Source organism: Saimiri boliviensis, chromosome 6 (assembly GCF_048565385.1).
Source record: "Saimiri boliviensis isolate mSaiBol1 chromosome 6, mSaiBol1.pri, whole genome shotgun sequence".
Classification (NCBI taxonomy): domain Eukaryota; kingdom Metazoa; phylum Chordata; class Mammalia; order Primates; family Cebidae; genus Saimiri; species Saimiri boliviensis.
In genome coordinates, this window is record NC_133454.1 from 70,475,082 (window position 1) to 70,498,452 (window position 23,371).

Here is a 23,371-nt window from a genome sequence, read left to right on the forward strand (position 1 = left end):
GTGGTTCTCTATGTATAGATACATCATTGCTAGTCATCTTTGTGTAAAGAATAGCTTCTAGGAATTCTACCCACTGCCCAACTCACTTGGCATTGTGATATTAAGGTGCCATATGCAGAGGTCATTTCATGATACAAATGTGTTTCATGGCACCCAGCCCAGGAAGTATATGGGCTGTAGAGGAGAAACAGGAGAAACCAGGTTTGAAATGTACAGAGCCAGAAGATAAGTCTGTGGAAAACTCTTCTAATCATCAGAGGAGAAAATGTGTTTTGCAGGTAATGTAGGCCAGTTAATAAAAGTATTATGCATTTTTGAGGGACTGTGTGATGTATCTGTTTTGATTTCTTTTCTCATTATATTATAGGTAAATATAGGTACTTTGTACCTAATTTTATAGTCACAGTTTTGTATATTTTTCTTAAAGAGGGCTCCTCAAATTATAAAACCTTCAGTTCCCACAAGGTCTCCATCCAATCTTGACTCCATCATTTATTTTCTGTGTGATCCTGGGGAAGTCACTTGCGCATTCTGAGTCCGTTTTCTCTTCTGTAAAATGTGAATGACAATTTGAACAGGTGAGGATTCAGAAATCCTCGTGACCTTATTCCAGTTTTGAAATCATTAGTAGAAGAAGTCACTCAGTCAAACAGAAATTAGACCAGAATATAAAGACAGGAAAAGATGTAATATACAAGCAATAATGGTGAGCAATGAGTCCAGTAAAACTTAAATCTAAGTAAATGGAGAAGATGTGGTCGTTGCAAGCCTCTAATGCAGTTTACAAAGAAAGAATTTTTGTAATAGAAGAGACATTATGCAAAAACAAATTTAATAATAAGTTGTATCTATAATTCTGGATTTTTTTTCCCTTGTAAAACCTGGGAAAATGCTCTATGTGTTCATAGAGGAGGAAGGAATATAAGCATCCTAAAAGCCTCATATTGTTGTAGGAGACTGAAATTCTTGACATTGATACATACAGAATCAGATATTTTTTAAACATTTACAGATACCAACCAGCAAAATAAAAAGGGAATTGGAACTTCTGTACCTTTCCTTTTTATTTTATTTTTTATGCATTATGGAACCTTTATTGTTCATGTGATTTCTGTACATAAGGAGTATGAGAGTAACCCTTTTACAAATGGAACTAATTTACCCTTTTTATTTTATCACATGGGAAAGTCTCAAAGTCCAAGCACTGAGAGCTTCTCAGAAGGCAAGAGCTGCATGTGACCCCAGCTTCCCCCCAGTCCCCAGCACAGGGCCAGGAAGCCACACTGCTGGTGGCTCCCTGTCTGCTGCTCCCCAGCAGCAGGTCCCAGCCAGGTGGGGTGTATAGTGACAATAGGTTGGGCTGGGAGCAGATCAGCGAACTCTCTCCTCCCCGCAGGGAAATAACCAGGCCAGATACGACTAGCCATAAAACAAAACAAGGCCTGATGTAGAAAAGGTTTGGAACATCAGATCCAAGCAAGCCATAGCATCACTTACTACACAGAGCTGAGCTTTACTGCTCCCAGCACTATAGTCCTGGGCATGACGCCAGCCCAGGCATCTGGAGAACCAGGTGCCACCCCCGAAAAAACAGTGTCACAGAACTAGACATTATTCATGCAGCCCCAGGTGACACAGACCTAGGCACCCAGGAGGAAACAGAGAAATTAGAATCCTATTCACAAAGGTCGCAGAAGACTTTGGTGGCCCCTGGTCACATATATGAAATCTTGGCAATGTGTAGGGATCACTGAGTGCACACTGAGTGTGTGTTTTTCTGAAATTAGAAAATACCCAAGTGTGAGCCTGAGTCTCCCTCCCTACTCCAGGGCCCAGACTTGCCCACCCAGGGCCCCTAAGACAGGTGCTGGGCCTCACACCTCAACCGTGGCTTTTCGACGGCAAGGGCTAGAACTTCCTTAGATGGAGAGTGAGTCTTCCCGCTTCAGCTAAGGCTTTCTGAGGCCCCACCACAGGCCTCCTGAAGACCCTGCCAAGTCTGGGTGTTTGCGCCTAAGGCCAGCTCCTTCCTCCCTGTGGGGGGTCTATCCAGAGTCCGGCTCAGTGCTCTGCCTCCAGGGGGCGCCAAAGGGCCACTTCTTAAAGGCTGCTGAAGTTGGGAAGGAGACCTGAATGTACCCTAGCCGCACAGATGGTCACAGCTGGATGAGCCTGAAGGCTGGCAAGTCCATTCCCACTGAGGCTGAGGCTCAAAGAAGGTGATCCAGGCGAGTGTAGACCTGGGCTAGGGCCCAGCATGGAGGGCAGCCTGGCCTACTACGGCCCACTTCGCTCTCCTAGGCCCCAGGGAAAGGTATGCAGTCCTTCCACCCAGGAAAACCTGGACCTGGCTGACTAGGGGAAGAAAGAGGAAGAACCTCTTGCTTCAAAGATGCCCAACACAGCAAACCCCAAACAACTCTTTGGTTCAGACTAGCAAGCAAAGGCTCAGAGAGGATCAGTGCCTTGCCCATAGTCACACAGCAATTTAGTGGAGGAGCCAGAATGGAACATAGAGCTCTTGACATCCAATCTTTGGCAAAGGGCCCAGAGGAGGTACTGCTGTGGCTGCCGCTCTTGGCCAGGTGGGGCCGCAGGACAGCTCACACTCGGGAGTCCTCCGACTTCTTCCCCGGCTCTGACACTAGCAGTTGCTGCTCCAGGCCAGGAATGGATCTGCTCTCCTTGGTCCTTGCCTCCTTGGTCTGCTGCCTCAGGACAGCCAAAACTAAGGCAAAGCAGATCATGGAACCTATTTTGTAGAAGAACTGGAGGCCGATGAACCTGGGGAAAGAATGGGGACCCTTGAACTCAAGAGCTGCCAGGCCAGGGCATGGACGTCAGCAGCCATCCCTCATTGTGAAATCAGAGACACTGAGGCCTCAGGGAGACAGTGACCTCTGCTGGGGCTCTTCCCTGGAGGAGGGGGAGAGGCTCTGCCGAGGAGCCCTGGGTGGGAGCAGAGGCCTGGGCATCTTCACCGTCCTGTCCTGGACTCTGCTATGTGGCCTGGGCTGGCCCTGCCTCTCTCCGAGCCTGTCTAAGGGTTCAGGGGGCCTGACAAGTACAATTTTGCATTGCCCCACCTGCCACAAGAACAAAAGGATTCCTTCTCCCCTGTTTAACTATCAAGACCCTTGTTCGACTTTTCCTCTTCTAGGAAGCACCCCCTCCCTGTCCCCGCCGTGGACAGTCCCAGCCCACAGGAACTATGCTCTCCTCACCCCCTCAGAGCTGGAAGTGACCAGCTTCCTGCCCCCAGCCCTGCTAGCAAGACCTCTCCACATCCATCTCAGGCCAGCCACCTCTGTACAGAGTTCCCCATTGTACAGATGGGAAGTTCCTTTGAGTTCCCCATTGCACAGGTGGGAAGACTGAGCCCCAGAGAAGATAAGTCCCATGATGAGGGAGACAGAGCTGGGCCTGCAACACAGGCCTCCTGTGTCCTAGACAGGCCTTTCTCCCCAGCCTTTCACCCCAAGTCCCTCTCACATCATGGCACCTCCTCTGTTTCTCCCCACGTTCCTGCGTAGACTCTGTGGTCAAGGCCCAGCTCTGCCAGTTATTAGCTGCGTGACCCTGAGCTACTTGCTTTCACTCTCGCTCGCCTCACCTACAAAAGGGGAAGGCAGTGTCCAGCCTGAAGGGCTGGTGAGCTCAGCACTGAATAGATAATAGTGCATGTCAGCTAGCAAGTAGACTCAAATGAAACCTCCCCTCCCTGCTGGTATCCTGCCTGGGACTCTGAGAGTATTTCCAGCACCCTTCCCACAGCCGCCAGCCCAGGTCTCACCGGTTTCGGAGCAGGTCATTATTGTAGTAGCGACAGACAGCTCGATGCCCACAGCTCAGGGCCCAGTGCACACAGGTGGTGTCGATGGCACTGCCATGGATCACGGGGCTGGGCATCCAGGCTGAGGGAGGCAGTGCTCAGGGGCAATGAAGGTCAACCATCCTGCCCTACCCCCTCCCTGGCATGTACAACCCCTCAGGGGCTCTGGGTTACTGGGATCTCTTGGCTCTCTGGCCCTCAAGCCTGCCCCACCCCTGCATCTGAGGTGGCTTCCTGACGGGCTGGCTAGCTTCTGCCTGCACGCCCTGCTCTAGGAGAGCTGGGCCAGGTCTGTCACCCCATGGGTTTATGAGCCCTTAGATCAGGGATTGAGTTCCACTTATGCCTGTGCCCCAGGCCTGGTACACAGTGGGCCTCTGGATTCCATCACCACCACCATGGTCCCAAGCAAGATCTTTACCCAAAATTCTCAGGAACATGAACTGGATGCCCACGGCCAAAGTCTTGTCTTCCTTCTTCACTCCCCTAACAAGCAGAGACATGAGCAACATGAGGTTGGAGGGGTTCCACCCCCAAGGGCCATGCATCAACGTTGAAGGGGTCTCATCATGCCCTTCTCTCCCACCACCCAGCGCCAGCCTCCCTCCCACCTGAAGATCTAGCCTGGGGGGCTCAGGGCCTTATGCCAGCCCTTTTCAACCTATGGATCCTGGTCCCGTGTGCAAGACAATACACCCACTAACCATCAGGGTCCTGTGCTGCCCTCTGTATGTTTCTGGTCACAGACATCACTCCTCTTCCTCCACTCACTGGTCCCATCAAATTATCCCCTTGCTCCTACAGTTGGCAAGACCTGGACCTTGGACAGCCAGACACGTCCCCAGCATCCCCAACCACTCTAACGCCACAGCCTGCAATCCTCTGGCTCCTACCAGATAACACCAGTGGCCGGCATTTATGGAGTGCTTACTACAGTCTCAGTAATTCTGCCCTGCAACCCCACATCACTCCTATGAGCTAGGTATACATTAGCCCCATTTTACAGATAAGGAGACTGACACTTAGATTAATAACTTGGCCAGGATCCCATGGCTGACGGGGGTCAGGGCCAGCATCCACACAGCCCGGAGCCTGTGTTCCCAACTCCTTTTAGCCAGGCTGCCTGTTGGGCATCTGATTCCTCTACTTTCCCTCCCAGACCAGCTCGTGTTGTAGAGCTACACGTCTTCTGGTATTTGCGAGGGGCTCCATTTCCCTTCTAATTTCCTAGAAAGTAGATAGTGAATAAAATAACCCCAGAAGAAGGAAAATGGAAATTATCTTGCTCTGAGGTCCCTGTGATATTGTGAGATATGTATTTGGTCTCTGGCATACGCTCCTAAAATTCTTGGACTCTTCAAAGCAGAAAGTGTCTTTTTGTCTGCTAATGTGTCGACTGATGGCGGACAGCCCCTAGGTAGCTTCAGGTTGGGGCTTGGTCACCAGAAGAACCAAGACAGGATTAGAGGGTTGGGACTTTCAGCCCCAACCTCCAGGAAAGGGGGAGGGGTTGAAGGTTAAGGTGATGCCAATGTCCAGTGATTTAATCAATCATGCCTATATAATGAAGCTTTGGAGAGCTTCCAGATAGCTGAACATGTGGAGGTTCCTGCAGGGTGCAGCCAGGGAAGGCATGAAAGCTCTTCCCCCATACCTCGCCCTGTGCATCACTTCATCTGTATTGTTTGTAATATCTTTTATATAAACTGATAAACATTAACTAGATGTTTTCCTGAGCTCTGTGAGCCACTCTAGCAAATAAAGCAAACTCAAAGATGGGGCTGTGGAAATCCCAGAGTATGGCTGGTGGGTCAGAAGCACTGGAAAACAACCTGGGGCTTGTGGTTGGCATGGGGAGAGGAAGGTCAGTCATGGAACTGAGCGCTTAGCCTATGGGATCTGACGCTGTCTCCAGGTAGATCGTGTCAGAGTAGAATTGGAGGACACTGGTTGGGGTCCCCTGCACAACTGATCACATGCTTGGTGTGTGGGAAAATACCCTCACTACCCTCACACTTCTGGTTGCAGAAGTTTTCTGTGTTGATTATTGAGTGTCAGAAATAGAAAAACTGTTCTACCTAGCCAGGCGTGGTGGCTCACACCTGTAATCCCAGTACTTTGGGAGGCTGAGGTAGGTGGATTACTGAGGTCAGGAGTTCAAGACCAGCCTGGCCAACATGGTGAAACCCCATCTCTACTAAAAATACAATTAGCTGGGTGTGTTAGTGGGTACCTGTGATCCCAGCTATTAGAGAGGCTGCGACAGGAGAAACACTTGAACCCAGAAGGAGGAGGTTGCAATAAGCCAAGATTATGCCATTGCACTCTAGCCTGGGTGACAGAGCAAAACTCCATTTCGAAAAAGGAAAGAAAAACTTTTTTCTTACTCAGTCCTCTTATCCCAGCCCCCACCTTAGGAGATCCTGACTTTGAACTCAAGTGGCAATTTTTCAGGGCCAGCAGGCACCCTTAGGGTGAGGGCCGCAAAGATCTTGGCCCAAAAGGCAGTGCTCAGCATGGGCTGGGTCTACAGCGGGCACCTAATAAGCACTCTTAGCCTTGAAGCAGCATTCAGAGTCATGCACCAGACTGGCCTAGTTTGGTTTCCGAGACGCACCTCCTGCAGCTCATCCACTGTGGGTATGATGCCCCCACCTCCAGAGGCCAGGACAGGGCCCTAGGTGTGTCCTCCTCTCCCCTGGGCAAGTGGGAGCCTGGGCTCTGGGCCAGGGAACCAGTACTATTCCACCCAACACTTGCTATGTGACAAAGGCTGGCTCTTGAACTTCTCTGAGCCTCAGTTTTCTTAGCTGCAAGATGGGGAGAAAAACCTCGCCTCAGTGGGTTGCTGTGGGATGAACACAATTAAGGCCATGTCATGGGGGCCAGGACACCTAAGTGGCCTCCTTCCTTGAAATCCCTCTTGGAATTTCATGTGCTGCTTGTGGTTAAGGACCTCTTGGTATCCACTGCCCCTGCCCTGCCCCCGGCCTCACCTTAGGATGAGCAGGAAAGAGGGTGTGTGGGTCAAACAGGCCAGGGCCGAGCCCAGGCTGACCAGCAGCAGGAAGGGCACCACCAGGTGGCTGCAGGTTGAGTCGCAGGATCCCGCCAGCACAGGGTTGTCCCCCGCCACGCAGCTGCAGTTGGTGTAGAAAACCTGGAATGGGAGGAGGGGGGAGAGACTTCAAAAGCCTCCAAGGGCAGGCAGCTGGCCAAGGGCTTGCAGCGGGGAAGGCTTGTAAGAGGCCCAAGACCCACAGCCAGCTGGGGTGGAGCTGGCTGGAGCCCGAGATCCTGACTCGTTGGCTGAGCAGGGCCAGCTTGAGGAGCAGGCAGCTCAAGGGCTGTCTATGCACAAGTCGAGCTGAGCCTGGGCTGAGGCGACGGGCAGGGAGAAGGAAGCAGAAAGTAGAGAAGAAGAGGGAGGGACCCAGAAGAGCATCATTCTCCACACTCTACACACCAACTGCAAGAAAACATCCCCAGGCTGGCCATGCCCCTGGGCTGGCCCCCTGGAGTGTTTGATCCCAACCTGCACTATCTCCCTAAGTAGCCAGGAAAACCTCCAGCCAAGGACTCTGAGAAGTGATCTGGACTGCCAGGGCCCACAAGCACCTGATAGAAGCGAGGCCAAGCCATGAAGCCTGAGCGTTTCTTTACTTTCCCATAGATCAGAGCTTCTAGACTCATGCCCCAGCCACGCAGGGCTTCAGATGGGAGACCGGCGTGCAAGGATTGGTCTGAAGGTGGCTCTGGAGGTGGCTGACGCCATGGCCTGGGCAGCTGGAGCCCTCTGCGCCTCTTACCTCCAGCCCTGGCAGCTGCAGACACTTCCCAGCGTGAAAAGGGCTGGGAAGCCCCGAGGTGGATGCTGGGGGCCTGAGGAGAGTTTTAAGCAAGGGAGAGATGAGACTGGATGTACAGTCTGTTCTGGGGGGTGCACGGAGGAGGGACCAGATTGGGGAGGAAGGCCAAGGGGCCCATCACAGAGTGTGGGCTTGTGGGTGGACAGGTAAAAGGGTTTGGATTTGAAGTTACTTAGCAGGTGGAATCAGAGAAAGGCAGGTGAAAGACAGCACGTGAGCACTTAGGCTTGGGTGACCAGATGGTCTCCAACAGCCGGCAGAGCCAGTGTGCAGGATGAGGCTGTGCTGACCCTTGTGCATGACCCCTAAGTGCGTATCATCTTACACCACAGGAAAAGTGGCCCTTGAATCTCCACCTACAGGCTGGAGATAGAGTGGAGGGACAAGAAATGGAGAAATGCTAAGGCAAGCTTCCTGGAAGGGAGACATCCTGCCCCTGCTCCTTTTCTCAGAAGCAGAGGGTTGCTAGGATGAACACAAAGGCTGGAGACTTCGCTTGGGTTTTTCCTGACCCTTCAGTCACATTCATCTAATTCTATGGCAGGAAGTTTTTCTTATGAATGACTTCAATCCCTTTGCCGCCTCGGAGCCTCATTCTGGAACCCAGAGCGTTTAGCCACACGCCTGTGCAGTCTTCCACCAGCCCCATCTTACCTCATTTGCTCTCGCACTCATAAGCTGTTACCAAGAAGCTGTGCTGGGCGCTGAGCCACCCATCCCTGAGCCAAGCTGCTCACAATCCGAGGAGGCACACATGTCAAGACATAATTCCAGGCCAGTGTGATGACAGTTCCTGAGTGCTGGCCTGGTCTCAGCTACACCCTCCTCCAAATACTGCACCTAAATCCAAGCCTCCACGAAGCTCCAAAAAGGGGGCTGGCTGGGAGGCCAGGGCCTTGCTGTCTAGTCCCAGCCCTGGTGTTGAGACTCTGGGCAATGCCTGGTCCTTTCCTGGACCTCCATTTCTCATCTGTACAATGGGCATAATAGGAATGCGTATTACTGAGTGTTTAAAATTTCCTAGGCATTGTGCTGTGTGCTTTCAGGATAACGTCATGTGGCTCTTCTCTTACTATTTAATGGATTCATCCATGTAAAGCATTTGTCCAGCACATCGCCTGCTCCATAGTAGGCAATCAATAATATCACCCCTATTTTACATACCAAGAAACTGAGGCACTGGTTAAATAATTTGCCTAAGGTAACAGTCAGTTAGAGGCAGAACAGAGGTTTGAACCGGGACCCATATCCACAGGAGTTCACTGCTCCACCTGCTAAGGTCTGAGGGCCTCTGGAAGGGCTCTGAGGCCCAGGTATGTCTGGCTGGCTTCTGAAGGATTACCTACCATCAACAGGTTCTTCTGCACCAGCTGGTGCAGCCCAGGTCTCTCCCTGGAGGAGCCTCGGGCTTGGATGCTGATGCCCAGCAGGAGAGTGAGAGGTGGGAGGACTCTGGAGAGAGGGAGATGTTGTCATAACAACCAGCCTGATGCTGCCGTCTCCCACCCTGTCCCCCAGGTTTGCTATAGCCTTGGAGGGCTGAGAAGGCAGACATTGTCCCTGTTTGTCACTTTGGGGGACTGAGGAAAAAGGGGAGGAGGAACCAGCTGGTCTTTGCCTTCCTAAGATTCAGAATGCACTGCTACTGATTACACTGCCCTCATTTCCCCACTGGGCCCCCTGGCTCTGAGTCATCAGCTCCCAGCACAGGGCCTGGCACATAGGAAGAGACAGGTGAAAGTTTGTTGACTGACTGACTGAATGAATGCTCACTGGCCTTCTGTGTCCTATCCTGTACTCTGCTCACCTGCCCCACATTATGGCCTCAAGTGTGATTAAACACAGATCTGACCTTGTTACTCCATTGCTGAAAACCCATCCATGGCTCCCCACTGCTCTCCAGAAAGTCCCCACTCTTGGCCTGGCATTCAAGGCCCATCTTTGGGCCCTACCTTCCCTTCATGAATCCTTATGCTTCTGCTCCAACAGAAACACTGTGTGTGCCTGCTTGCACGTGCACGTGTGTTCCTCCAGACCTCCACTTATGCCATTCCCCTTGCCTGAAAGCCCTTCCGTCCCAAGCTCTAGTTTCCCCATTCATTCTTGAAGGTCTGGCACAAACGCTAGTTCCATGAAGGCTTCTGGAGCCCACCCTCGCCCAGGTGGGATGTGTCTTTCCATCTTTGTACGTAGTTGTAGGGACCAGTTGTCCGGCCTATCAACACGTCTGGAATTCCTGGGAGTTCTTCCTTTTGCCTCTCCCCGGAACAGAGATCTGGAAGTCAGAATGGATCACCTCTGTGCCCTGGGCCCAGGCTGGCAATGAAAGCTTTATTTTTATTTTTCAAGATGGAGTTTCACTTTGTTGCCCAGGTTGGAGTGCCGTGGCACGATCTCGGCTCACTGCAACCTCCATCTCCCAGGTTCAAGTGGTTCTCCTGCTTCAGCCTCCTGATGAGCTGGGATTGCAGGCATGGACCACCAGGCCTGGCTAATTTTTTTTTATTTTTAGTAGAGATGGGGTCTCACCATATTGGTCAGGCTGGTCTGGAACTCCTGACCTCAAGTCATTCACCTGCCTTGGCCTCCCAAAGTGCTGGGATTACAGATGTGGGCCACCACGCCCTGCCAATGAAAGCTTATTGAGAGAATAATGTTCTACACCTGCCAACAGAGAGAGACAGAAGAGAGAAGAGAGAAGAAAGTGACAGCATGCTGAGGTGGAGTATGGCAGGCCCGCAGAGACAGGGCAGACAGAGCCCTGAGGGGCAGCGGTTGCCACCAGAGGCCTGACTCACCTGGCTTTTGTCCAGAGCATCCTGGACCACCCGACTTGAGCAGCCTGCGTGGCAAGGTGTGATGTATTCCACACGAGCGTTGGGGTCACAGACAGGATTAAAGCCATCCGATTGGCAGGAGCAGGCCTCCATGCAGCCTGGAAACAGTTCCAGCCCAGGCTGGGCACTGGTGGGAGAGAAGGCCTGTAGGGTTGGCCTGGCTTCCCCTGCTTAGACCACTAGCTGGGGCTTCCTTAGCCAAGAGCAATGGCCAGAGATTTTAGCTCCACACAGAGGCTTTTTACCATCAGGGCTGCCCCATGATGGTACAATAATGAGCTCCTTGCAATGAAGGTGTGTAAATAGAGAGACAGGCCACCTAGATCCTACAAGTCTTTAAGCTTCTTCAAGCATTTCTGCACCTCAGTGACCCTTCTTCAGGGTATACAAGATAAATTCCTCCCAGGAGTTAGTGTCAAATGAAGAGTATCTTTCCCTCGATGAGCTTCCTTTCCCTGAAAATCAATGATTGCTTCCTTTCTCAGAAAATTAGAGCTGTAAGTGTGGGACCTGATCAGGAGACCTGACCACCTGTGCCCTGCCTCTCGGGGCCTCAGTTTCTCTGCCTATCATGGCCATCCTGCAGTCTCACTCCCACCACCCTGTTCACTGTGTTAGGGCACATTTTAGTCCCACCTGCCTCACTCCTGAGGGTCTGCTCCCAAATCCCCAGGGTGGCCCAGGGCAAGGTGAAGGTGGGCAGGGGCAGGAGGTCAGAGGAAGGCTGAGTTTGAAAGCGAGGTCACCCTGGGAGGAGGGCAGGGAGGTGGCCCCTGGGACTGAGAGTGTCAACTGGCTTCACGCTAGAGGGGAGCACAGCAAACCTGCCAGGAAGACAGAGGCCCAGAGAGGCTGTGCCTCATTTAGGGTCACGCAGGAGTCTGGTGGCCAGGCTACGGAGGAGGCCAGAGGCAGAAGCTGGAGGTTTCTGTCTTGGGCTTGGGGCAGGTGTAGGGCAGAGGCCCAGGCTGGTCGGAGAGGCTCGAACTGGATCTTAGTGAAATCTCAGTTTCATGGAAAAGAGGGTGAGCAAGAGCTAGAGATGGTCTCTAGCCAGGGTGTGGGGTGGGGAAGTGGGGCATGGGGCAAAGTAAGCTCCTCTCCCTCCCTGGGGTGAGGGGTGCTCCATCTGAGTGGGAAGGAAGATCATCAGCCACAGAATCTTTCCTCATCCTCCTCTGCCAGACAGTGCTGATGTGCGTCTGATAACATCTTGGCACATCTCCCTCGGGGTGGGCGTGGGAGTGGGAAGGCTGGCACTGTCTGAGCTGAAGGCCCATTGGGAGGCAGTGCTGGAGACTCTGCCAAGGGAGAGGCACTTCCCAGAACCCTCTGCCAGCAGCTAGAAGGCTGTGCAGGTAAGAGTTAGGGGGCCCTTCCTCCACCCCTCGTTTTCATTGACCGCGTGGAGCTGATTGCTTCTGTGGAAAGAGTCCTGGACCCAGGCTCTACTCTGTTCTAGTTGTGGGGGTGACTTCACCCCTCTAAGCCTCACTGTACTCATCTGTGAAATGGGGCTAATAACAGGACCCATTACAGAGATCCTGTGGAGGTTTGAGATGCAATATGGGAAGACGCTCAGCGTGTGGGAGACCTTCACTTCTTGCAGCTGTTGGTACCTGTGGCTGTGCAGGGATATGGAGAGTTCTTCTTGCCTAGCTCAGTCAGTCCCAAATGGCCTCCTCAGTGAATCAGAACCCACAGCTTAGTGAATAAACTGCGAGAGTTTCAATGAGAACACAGGTGACATGAGATGTCAAAGCTAAGGTGTAAAAGGGAGAAAAGAGAGATGGGCCTATGGGATGAGTTGACTTTTTCTCCCATGTACTGTTTTAAAAATTGTGGTAAAATATCCATTTACGTTTTACTCTCAAAATCATTTGATTGAGGACTTGGCTCCCTCCTCACATCAGGGGCTTCCTGAGGACGTGGCTAAAGTCCCCGCTGCCATGCCTAGAACAGGGCTCTGCACACAGGAGGCCCCAGTCTAGAGAGTGGAGTTGCCTCCCTATTTGGGAAAACAGAGGCAGAGAATGAAATGGGGAGGAGAAGGGAGGGGGGACGGGGGAGAGGCCAGCGAGGGTGGGACGTGGTGGGACCTGGGACAGACGGGGAGGGGCTGGGTGCTCCCTGGCCCTGAGCTGAGCCCCTGACAGCGCTGCAGGAGGAACCAACCCCTGCCACCCCGTGAGGAAAGCTAGCACCTGGGTGAAGGCAGAAGATGCCAAGAAGGAGAGGTGGAGACAGAGAAAGTTGGGAAAGTCTAGCTGAGTTTTTGGGCCAACCTAAGCCTGGAGCAGTTTCCAGGAAAAATGAAATCATTCTGGAGAAGAAGCAGGAACGTAACTTCCAACCTCCTCTCCAAGAAGGCTCCCAAGGGTAAAGGAGTGAGGGAGAATGAGAGGTAGGCGTCAAGAGCCTTCCCCCGGAAGGCGGAGGAGGCAGGTGCTGCCTCGCAGATGTGGAAAAATAACTCTGTAATTTTAGAGCCATGGAGAAACAGAATTTCAGCTCCCAAGCTCTAAAACACAGAATGTCAGAGGTCTGCAGCCCAATCTTTTCCCTGCCTGAGTCCCCAGTGCAGCCTCCCAGATAGGGGCCATCCAGCCCCTTGCTCACCCTCTCACCCCCTCTTGTCCTGGGACGGAGAGCATGCTCCTCCGGCTAAGCTGGTCCTGCCTCCTGTAATGAGGCCTCTGCCCCACCTCTGCTGCACCCACAGGGCTTGGTCACTCTGGAGATGCCTTCCTATGGATTCTGCCCTGTCTCAGCCTCCACGCCTCCCCGGGCTTGAGAGTTTCTGCCCCTAAAGTCCCATGAATGCCCCTTCCAGTGGTGCCTGACACCTTCCCTAGAGCCTTCTGGAGCACCCCACTGTTTGACTGGAATCTCTAAAAGGCTGTTAAGTGGAGGTGGTGGGGGCAAGATTGGAGGCAGGGAGCGCCCCTCTGGCCTGGCCTCTTCCCAGGGCCCCCTTCCTCCCTGTCCCGCCCTCCCAGGCTGGCCTTCCCATGTCCACACACACACTCACCCGGGCTGGTGGGTGATGCCTGCAATCTGGTGGCTGGGGCAGCCGATGAAGAAGAGCGGCAGGCTGAAGAAGAGACACAGCAGCATCCCCAGCAGGCACAGGACACTGCAGCCCACGGGGCCCAGGTGGAGGCGCTTGACCAGGACACCACCCACCACAATGCCCATGATGATCGAAGGGAAGGAGAGGCAGCCGATGAGCAGGTTGGCATAGGAGGCTGTGATAAAAAACTGGCGCTCCAGGAACTTAGGCAGGAAGGTGGCCATGCCCGCAGCCATAGATGACAAACACACTTGGGACAGGACAACCAGCAGGAAGGTGGGGTGGCGTAGGTTCTGTAGCAGCACCTTGGGGAAGACTGTGGGGGTGAGTGCAGAGGAGGTCAGAGCAGGTAGGGCAGCCAAGCCGTCCAGCGGAGACTGCCCTCCTGCCCTGCTCGGTTCAAGTGGTTCCATTCCTTCCAACCAATTCCATTCCTCTTAATTCTATTGCAGTCAATTTTATCCCACTTGACTCCATTCCATTTATTCTAGTCCTTTTTCTTTTTCTTTTCTTTCTTTTTTTCTTTTGAGACAGAATGTCACTCTGTTGCCCAGGCTGGAGCGCAGTGGTGCAATCTCAGCTCACTACAACCACCACCTCCTGGATTCAAGCAATTCTTGTGCCTCAGCCTCCTGAGTAGCTGGGATTACAGGCATGCACCACCACGCATGGCTAATTTTTGTTTTTTAGTAGAGATGGGTGTTGCCAAGTTGGCCAAGCTGATCTTGAACCCTAGGCCTCAAGTGATCTTGCCAACTTGTCCCCCCAAAGTGCTGGGATTACAGATGTGAGCCACGATGCCTGGCCCTTATTCTAGTTTATTTTTGAAATTCTGTTTCGTTCTGTTCCATTGAGTTAGACTGTATCTTATTCTATATGTGTTTTTTTTCTCCCATTCAATTCTATTTTATTCTATATAGTTTGGGTCCATGCCATCCTATTTGATTCTGCTTCATCCATTCCATCCCATGTCATTTCATTTTTTCTATTCTACGTATTCATTTCTCTCCCCCGTCCAGCCCAGTTCTTTTCATCCTGTCCTGCTACAGCTTTTTCCAAGCCACCCAGGCCTTCATCCTCTCTTGCATCCCCAACACAGGCCTCAATCCCCTGCCCTGGTCTCCCCATCCCTAGCTTGTGTTTCTCCACAGCCCTCTACCCAATGTATTATACCTTTCACTCATCTGGCTGTTTTATTGTCACCCTACCAGAATGTAAGTTGCCTTTAAAAGATCAAGGGGTTTTGTTTGTTGTGTTCATTGCTGAATCTCCAGAGCCTGGGACATAGGAGGCACTTGAATTCATGAATTTGTGGAATGAAGAAAGTAATGAATGGACATATGGGCTAATATGTGATTAAATTGTCAGTATGTCTGGGGCAGAATCAAAGACCTCCAGAGATTTGATACAAATCAAAGACCTCCCTCAAGCTTGGTGCTGGAAGGCTTCCTGGAGGTAGGACAGAGCTAGGGCCTAAAGAATGGGGGGATCTGGTGAGGTAAAGCGAGGAGGAAAAGGAATTGAGTAGGGGCACAGGAGGAGCAAATGCTTGGAGATAGGAAAAAAAGTGACTGTTCTGGCAATAATGACATCCCCAGTCTCCTGCTAGCTCCTAAAATGGTGCCTAATTCACAGGTTGCCCCCATTGCAAGTCTGCTAAATTGAAGGGCACGAAAGGGTGGGTAAGTCCTTTCCTCTCTGGGCTCTAGCAGCCAGGTAATGCTCATTGGTAGGGGCAGCCCAGGTGAAAGTGTCAAGGCCACTTTCTGTTCAGACACGTGAAATCCTCTTCCCACTAATATGTGTTTCTGCCGGTAGGCAAGACTGAAGTCAAAGATAAGATATGGAGGAAGAGGAGCAAAACACTTCCCAGGCCAGGCTGGTGGGGCCACGGGGGTTCTCTGGGCCAGGTGAGGGGTTCCTTCTGTTCCTGCAGCAGCAGGACCAGGGCATCTGTCATGGGAAGATTGCTGTCTGTCCTCAGAGCATGCCCAAACCAGCTGCTTCCCTAGCCCCCTGGGCCAGGCTAAGATCTGTTTCCTTGGAAGCCAGAAAATAAAGACAAACAGTTCAGGCAGGGTGAGTGGGGGCTGTGGAATTCCCCCTTTTATATGCCAGGCCTGCCTCCTGGTCCCTGGTTTCTTTCTGCCTACTATGCATTCAACCAGCCTGACTGAGGAGCTGCAAGGCTCACCCTGACCCCAGGTAGATGCTTAGCCTTCTTGCCATGAGCTGCTCTGCCAGGGCATCTGAGGCCCTGTATTGAGCCATGAATTTCAATCTGGCATGGCCCAGGTTGTACAGGTGCCCTTACTGCATGGTAGAGTCCAGAGATGGGCAGGGACTCGCCCAAGTTCATCCAGAGAGGCCAGTGTAAGGCCAGGAGTTTCCTGGGGTCTCCAGACTCCCAGAACAAGGTCCATCCTCCCCCATTCCTGTGCCTCTTTGGCTGCCTGACTCCAAAGGGCCCCATCTCATGGAGTGCTTCCAGCCCATTCTTCTGCACTGATCACTGCAGTGTGTTTTATACCCATCCCCCATCTCTCCTCAGCATCCACAGCCTGGCTCCAGAATAGATGGAAAATTCCTGGAGGGCAGAGGCTATGCCTTTCTCTTAGATAGGGCTACCTGCAGGGGAATTCCAGGGCCCATCTCCAGCTCTGAGGCAGATGTTTCCCAGGAGACAGGGATTCCCTTAGCATAGCACAGTGTCTCCCCCAGCAGACAAGCCAGGGCCCCCCTCAGGTCAATGACTCTGTCTTCCTCACAGCCAGGAGCCTCACCCAGCTAGAGGTCAGGCATCCTCTCTCAAATAGGACGGGTTCTCCCTCAGTCTAGGGACTATGCTTCTTCCAGTTAGTTAGGGGCTTCCCTTAACTCAAGGGCAACGTCTCCCCCATTAGACAGGAACCTCCTCTAGTTCAAGGACTATGTCTCCATCATCAGACAAGGGCCTTCTCCATCAGGTCTCTTCCATCAGACAAGGCAGGGTCTCGCTCCATTCAGGGACTATGTATCCTCCATCAGAGATACTATATCTCTCCCATTTGATAGGGGCTTCCCCCAGCTCAGAGACTATGTCTCCCCCATCTGACAGGGACCTTTCCTAGCTCAGGGATTATCTTTCCCCAAGAGCGTACAGCTCCTCCATCTGAAGGACCATGCTTCCTCCTCCCTTGGCCTTTCCCATGGTCCCAGGTGGTCAAGACCAGGCCCTAGAGTCAGACTGGCCCCTGGAGCTCAGCAGAAGCCAACTTTGCTCACCGGCCACAGGGCCCTCTGGATCATGTAGAAGCTGAAACCACCAGAGAAAATCTGGCCTAGAACACTCACTCTAGGTTCCAATCCCTGCAACTGGCCCCAGCTTCCCTCCTGGCAGAAGCCAAAACAGTGATTAATAAGCAATTCAGCAGTGCAGAGCGCTGGGCCGAATAGCATCATCTGGGGGTGACCTAAGGTTAAGGAGTTCCAACCCCTGCCTCTGGGCCCAGCCCTGTGCAAAGAAAACTGGGGGCTAGATTACTGATATCCCAATACCAAGTCTTTTTTTTTTTTTTTTAAATTTCAGAAAGGGTTTCTCTCAGTCACCCAGACTGGAGCACAGTGGTAAGATCAGAGCTCATTGCAGCCTCGAACTCCCAGGCTCAAGCAATCCTCCCACCTCAGCCTCCCCAGTAGCTGGGACCACAGGCGTGCACCACCAACCCCGCTATTCTTTAATTGTTGCTTTTTTATTTGAAGAGGCAGGGTCTCCCTATGTTGTCCAGGTTGGTCTCAAACTCCTGGGCTCAAGAGGTCCTCCTGCCTTGGTCTCCCACAGTGTTGGGATTACAGGTGTGAGCCACCATGTCCTGCCCCAACATCAAATCTTAGGAATCTCTTCCCAAGAACAGCTTAATTCCTTCCTGCTGCAGAAATCCTCAGTAAGGAATGAAGCAACCCCTCTGGATATTACCCTCCTAAACCATAGGCACCTCAATTTACTATCCTAGAGCATGGTCAGAACAACAATAGACCAACAGCAATAACTGAAATAATTGTACCTTATATATGAGTACAGTTTTTTTTAATAGCATAAAGAAGCTTTCCATTCTTCATCTCATTTGATTCTCATAATAGCCCTTGAGAGAGGCAGAGCAAGGATTATTGATCCAATCTTCCAGATGAGGAAACTCAATTTAGAAAAGGAAACTAACTTCTTTAAGGTTGCACACTGGTCACTGTTAGGCACAGGACTCAAATCCAAGTCCTCTGACATGCCCTCCAGGGCTCTGTAAGAGCTGAGCACACGGCTGGCACCCAATCAATACTTATGGGATCGTAATCTTGAGAAAGAATGGCCTGGTCATAATGTATACTCTGGTTACTCAAAGACTGAGTTCATAGTCTTGGGATCATGGCCTCACAGACCTTAGATCACTGAGTCTACTCCTCACTATGTAGATGGGGAAACGGAGGCCCAGAAAAGAGTGGGATCAAGGACAAAAGCCCAAGTTCTGGATTTTAGCCCAGAGCTCTCTCCGCCCATGCCACACTGCCTGGGAATTTGACAGTTTCCTGATGGTCTCCCATTTGCAGGTTCAGTGGCGGGTGGGAGGAGAGGAAGGGTCACAGATGAGTCAGCACGGGCCTGATCTTCAGGAGCACAGGCTCAGATCTGAACTGATCAAGAACCCCTGAGGGTTCTGAGAGCCAAAGAGGAAGAGAAATAGCCTTGCTGGGTGGGAGAGCTGGACATGTGGAGAAAGTAGTGGCTTTTGAGCCGGTTCTAGAGGGATAGGGAAAGTTTTTGTTGTTGTTTGTTTTGTTTTGTTTTGTTCTGTTTGAGATGGAGTCTCACTCTGCTGCCAGGCTGGAGTGCAGTGGCACCACCTCGGCTCACTGCAACCTCTGTCTCCCCGGTTCAAGTGATTCTTCTGCCTCAGCCTCCCAAGTAGCTGGGACTACAGGTGCCCACCACCATGCCTGGCTAATTTTTGTATTTTTAGTAGAAATGGGGTTTAACCATGTTGGCCAGTCTGGTCTCAAACTCCTGATCTCAAGTGATCTGGCCTCCCAGAGTGCTGGGATTACAGGTGTGAGTCGCCATGCCTGGCCCATAGGGAAGGTTTTGACAGCAGTAAAAAATGATGGTTCAGGCAGAGAGAATCACATGTGCAAAGACTCACATGGAGTAGATGGTGCTCATGAGGGGTCTGCAGGCGGAGAAGATGAATCATAAAAGGCAGGAAGGACTGGATCCCGTATAGCATCAAGGGCTGCTCTGGCCCTGGCTCCCCATATCCTGGTCTGAGCTGACTTACCTTTGATGAACTGGATCACAGTCAGGTTTGGTGCAATTTGGACTGGGCCATCCTGCTTCTTCGTGGACTCTCCAGGCCTCTGCTCAGTGGGAGAGTCCTTGCCCTAAAGGAGACACAAAACCAAGGACAGTCCATTGGAGGCCAGGGATCCCACTCAGAGATGGCTGTGGGCTGGGGAGGAGAGGTCTTGGAAAGGAGAGGATGAGAGCCATGTCATCTCATCAGAAGCAACTGAGGCCTACAATGCCACACAAATGGTTTTGAAAGAATGAATAAAATTCTTGTCATTAAACTTTGTAACCACTATTACCAGTGTCCGCATGGGTTAGTTGTCACGACCGTTATTAACATCATAATAACCACCAACATTTTCATGAAAATCACCGCCATAATCGTCATCATTTCTACTCCATCACCTTAAATATCACCCTCACTCACATGACCCATATCACTGAGACTAAATGACAAATTTAGTCATGACATTATCATCACGATATGAGGATTGTTATTATTGCCTCTGTCATGATCACGACCAGCAGTACAATCATCATTATCACCGTCACTCAAACCTTCAGAATCACCACCACCATGATGACAATCAGAACCACCACCATCATTATCACTGCCTCTAACATCATCACCACTACCACTGTCTTCACCAGGATCGATATCACCAACCTCATCTCCATTGCCATTGCCATCATCACCACCAACGTTACTCAAAACACCAACACACCAGTCCAATCAATCTTCACTCCCACTGTCACTGCTCCTCTTGGATGAATCAGGCCACACCCAGAGGACAGGATCAGCTTTGGGGCCAAGCTGTGAAGATGCCCATGGACACCCTGGAGTGTATTCCTCCACCTGGGTGGAGACAGCCTATGTGCAACTCTTGAAAAAGGAAAGAAGAGAATATTGTGCATGTTGGGGGAGGGGGCACAATCACTATCTTCTGATTGTCAGAAAGGAGAAAGGAAATAATGATAAACAATGGTAATGCCTACTAAGGACTTACTATATGCTGGGCACTCTTCTAATGACTAATGTATAACTTACTGAAACCTCACAACCTCCTGAAGCAGATATGTCTATACCAACAACTTGGAGAAGGAAATAAGAGTCAAAAATCATTTTTTAAAAATGGAGTAGACACCACAATAATCCCCTTCTGTCAGATGATAAAACGGAGACAGGGAGAAAATAACTTGTTTCAAGCCACACAGTGGTGCAGCTCGGATTGGAACCCAGACAGCTTGGCTCCCAGGACTGAGCACTTCACCAGTACACCCAGAAGGAAGCGGGCAACCAAGGCCAAGTGCCCAGAGTGTCCTACCTACATTTCTCTAACACAAAACTGTGTGAGGCAGGTACTATTACTGCGCACATTTTTCAGATGAGGAAACTAAATCTTGGAGAAGTTGCTATGGGCACAGGGTCATTTGAATACAAGTGAGCAAGTGGAGTCTAATTTAGTTACATTTTTTTATGTAGGCTGAGGCCAGAATTAGAAGAAAAAAATCCCCTCGAAGAAGACTTATGCCCAAGCTGGGTGCGATGGTTCATGCCTGTAGTCCCAGCACTTTGGGAGCCTGAGGTGGGTAGATCGTTTGAGCCCAGGAGTTCAAGACCAACCTGGGCAATATGGCAAAACCTCGTCTCTACTAAAAATTAAAAAAGAAAAAAGCTGTGCATGGTGGCTCACGCCTGTAATCCCAGGACTTTGGGAAGCTGAGGGGGGTGGATCACCTGAGGTCGGGAGTTCGAGACCAGCCTGACCAACATGGAGAAACTCCATCTCTACTAAAAATAAAAAAAATAGCTGGGTGCGGTGGTGCGTGCCTGTAATCCCAGCTACTCAGGAGGCTGAGGCAGAGAATTGCTTGAACCTGGGAGGCGGAGGTTGCGGTGAGCTGAGATCATGCCATTGCATTACAGCCTGGGCAAAAAAGAGCAAAACTCCATCTCAAAAAAAAAAAAAATCGACCAGGTACCGTGGCTCATGCCTGTAATCCCAGCACTTTGGGACACTGAGGCGGGCAGATCACCTGAGGTCAGGAGTTTTAGACTAGCCTGGCCAACATGATGAAACCTTGTCTCTACTAAAAATACAAAACTTAGCCAGGCATGGTGGCAGGCATCTGTGATCCCAGCTACTCGGGAGGCTGAGGCATGAGAATCACTTGAACTCAAGAGGCGGAGGAGTGAGCCGTGATTTTGCCACTGCATCCAGCCTGGGCGACAGAGCAAGACTCCCTCTAAAAAAAAGTATATATCCTGACATGGTGGCACATGCCTGTAATCCTAGCTCCTAGCAGGGCTGAGGCAGGAGGATGGCTTGAACCTGGGAGACAGAGGTTGCAGTAAGCCAAGATTGTGCCACTGCACTCCAGCCTAGGCAACAGAGTAAGACTCTGTCTTAAAAAAAAAAAAAATCAGCCGGGCGTGGTGGCACACGCCTGTAGTCCCAGCTACTCAGGAGGCTGAGGAAGGAGGATCACTTGAGCCAGGGAGATGGAGATTGTGTCATAGGCATTAGAATCATAGCAATTTCATCTTGACCAAGGGCTAGGAAAATGAGGCTGGGACTTACTGGGCTGCATTCCCAGAAAGTGAGGCATTCCTAGCCTCTGGATGTTTATGGTTAAAGGAACAGATCGATAATGTTTACTAACCAGATCCAGGCTTAGCAGTGTCCTGATATCTCAATGTCTTGAGAACAGAAGCATTCCTAAAGTTGCTTGAAAGGTAATAATATTGTTAGATATAGTGAACTCCAAGTTTCTCCTCAAAGAATCAGTATGTCAGTATGTTCAGCTCTCTTATTCTTTAATTCTCTATGTTAAGGTTTAATATCCTTGCAGTTTCAGTAAACAACCTTTTCCACCATTTCTAATCGGTTCACAGCTATTTCTCCAGTCCCCTACTCTGTCCTGACTCATCCAGTCTCCCGCTCCAGTCACCTGTCCTGGTCACCTGCTTTGACCTGAGTCACCTCTGGTCTTGCTCTGACCTATCCTGTAACTGTCCTTCCCTCCAAACTACCCACCCTGAATTTCCGGCTTGTACCCCTGCTCTCTTTAAAATAGCCAATCGGAATTAGCTTAGACTGCGTGGTCTAACCCTAGTCAATAGGGGAACAACACAGCAGTAGGGGCTAGCCCTCCCTTGTCCAGGTGTACGCTCGCCATCGTTCCATCTGTGAGCCGCACCCTTCTATAGAAGTAAATTGCCTTGCTGAGGAAATTTATATTCAAGTGCTACTTCTTTTGCAGCACTGAAAATTTACGTATAACAATATTGGTTCTTGCACAATATAGTAATTAAGAAAATCCTTTATCACAAACCCTTGTGGCAGAGCACATCTTCCCATTGTCAGGTCTCCATGTGCAAGCCTGGAGCCTGAAAGTCTGAAGTCCTGCTTGTCCCGGCTGATGTCTCCCACCCTCTGCCTGCGTTTGCCATTGTCCCTGATTGCTTCCCCGGCAAGCCCCTCACCCAACCCTGCCATCTTAACTGTTCTTATGGTAAACACCTCTCACCCAACCCTGCCATTGTAACTGAACTTGTGGTCGTGTATACTCCTTGCCCCCTAACCCCCACCACCCGTAACTGAACTTATTCTGCACCACCCCCATCCCCCAAAAAACTACCCAAACCTGCATCCAGGTGAATAAACAGCCATGTTACGCACACAAAGCCTGTTTGGAAGGTCTCCTCATTCAAAGCATGCATTTTTCAACACCCACGATCTTTTTTTTTATCCTATATATAAACACATATTGTACCTAGGGTGGACACATTCCTCCTCTTGCTTTCGGAAACACCCTGCTCTGCCTACGGAATAGCCATCCTTTATTCCTTTACTTCCTTAATAAACTTGCTCTCACTTCACTATATGGACTCGCCCTGAATTCTTTTTCAGTGAAGGTCAAGAACCCTCTCCTGGGGTCCGGTTCCGGACCCCTTTCTGGTAATAGTTGCAGTGAACTGAGATTGTGCCACTGCACTCCAGCCTGGGTGATAGAGTGAGATCCTGAAACAGAAGACTTACACCCAGTGTGGACAGCAGCTTGGAAGAGGCTGCCCTGGGAGGCAGCGAGCTCCCTGTAACTAGGAGTGCGCAGGCCAAGTCCAGGGCCAGGATGCCATGGGCCATAGGGAAGGCCTATGGGGTTGAGTGCTCCTCTGGGCTTCCTGGTTCTGCCTCCCATTCCCATGTTGACTGTGAGGTTCCTACAGGACTCACCCTCTGGTTGGGGTCTGACGCTTTCTCTTTCTTCTCCCATCTTGTTTTTTCTGTGAGATCATCAAGAGGCAAATACTGGATTTCCCCGCATTTCAGAACCTTCATGCCAACCACCACTTTGGGGAGGTCCCCTGTTCCATGCCTCCCCCACCTGGCTTCCTGAGGCTGGCTGGCTCAAGGCTCGCCTGTCCCAGCAGGACAATTCATT

The 23,371-nt window shown here is 51.1% G+C and overlaps 1 protein-coding gene across 9 annotated transcripts in view; it reads right to left on the reverse strand.

The window, feature by feature from the left end:
* Positions 1-815: 815 nt before the first annotated feature.
* The window catches only part of SLCO2B1 (solute carrier organic anion transporter family member 2B1), a 109,752-nt gene continuing 87,196 nt past the window's right edge, over positions 816-23,371 (reverse strand). For 5 of the 9 annotated variants that reach the window (XM_074400918.1, XM_074400919.1, XM_003923473.4 and 2 more), the window contains exons 8-14: positions 18,915-19,017; positions 13,570-13,927; positions 10,500-10,665; positions 6,829-6,992; positions 4,254-4,318; positions 3,794-3,914; positions 816-2,784 (exon numbers count right to left, since the gene is read on the reverse strand). In XM_074400918.1, coding sequence (XP_074257019.1) covers positions 2,604-2,784; positions 3,794-3,914; positions 4,254-4,318; positions 6,829-6,992; positions 10,500-10,665; positions 13,570-13,927; positions 18,915-19,017 — 1,158 coding nt within the window. In that variant the 3' untranslated portion in view covers positions 816-2,603. The other 4 variants (XM_074400917.1, XM_074400916.1, XM_074400920.1 and 1 more) reach the window with 4 other exon arrangements.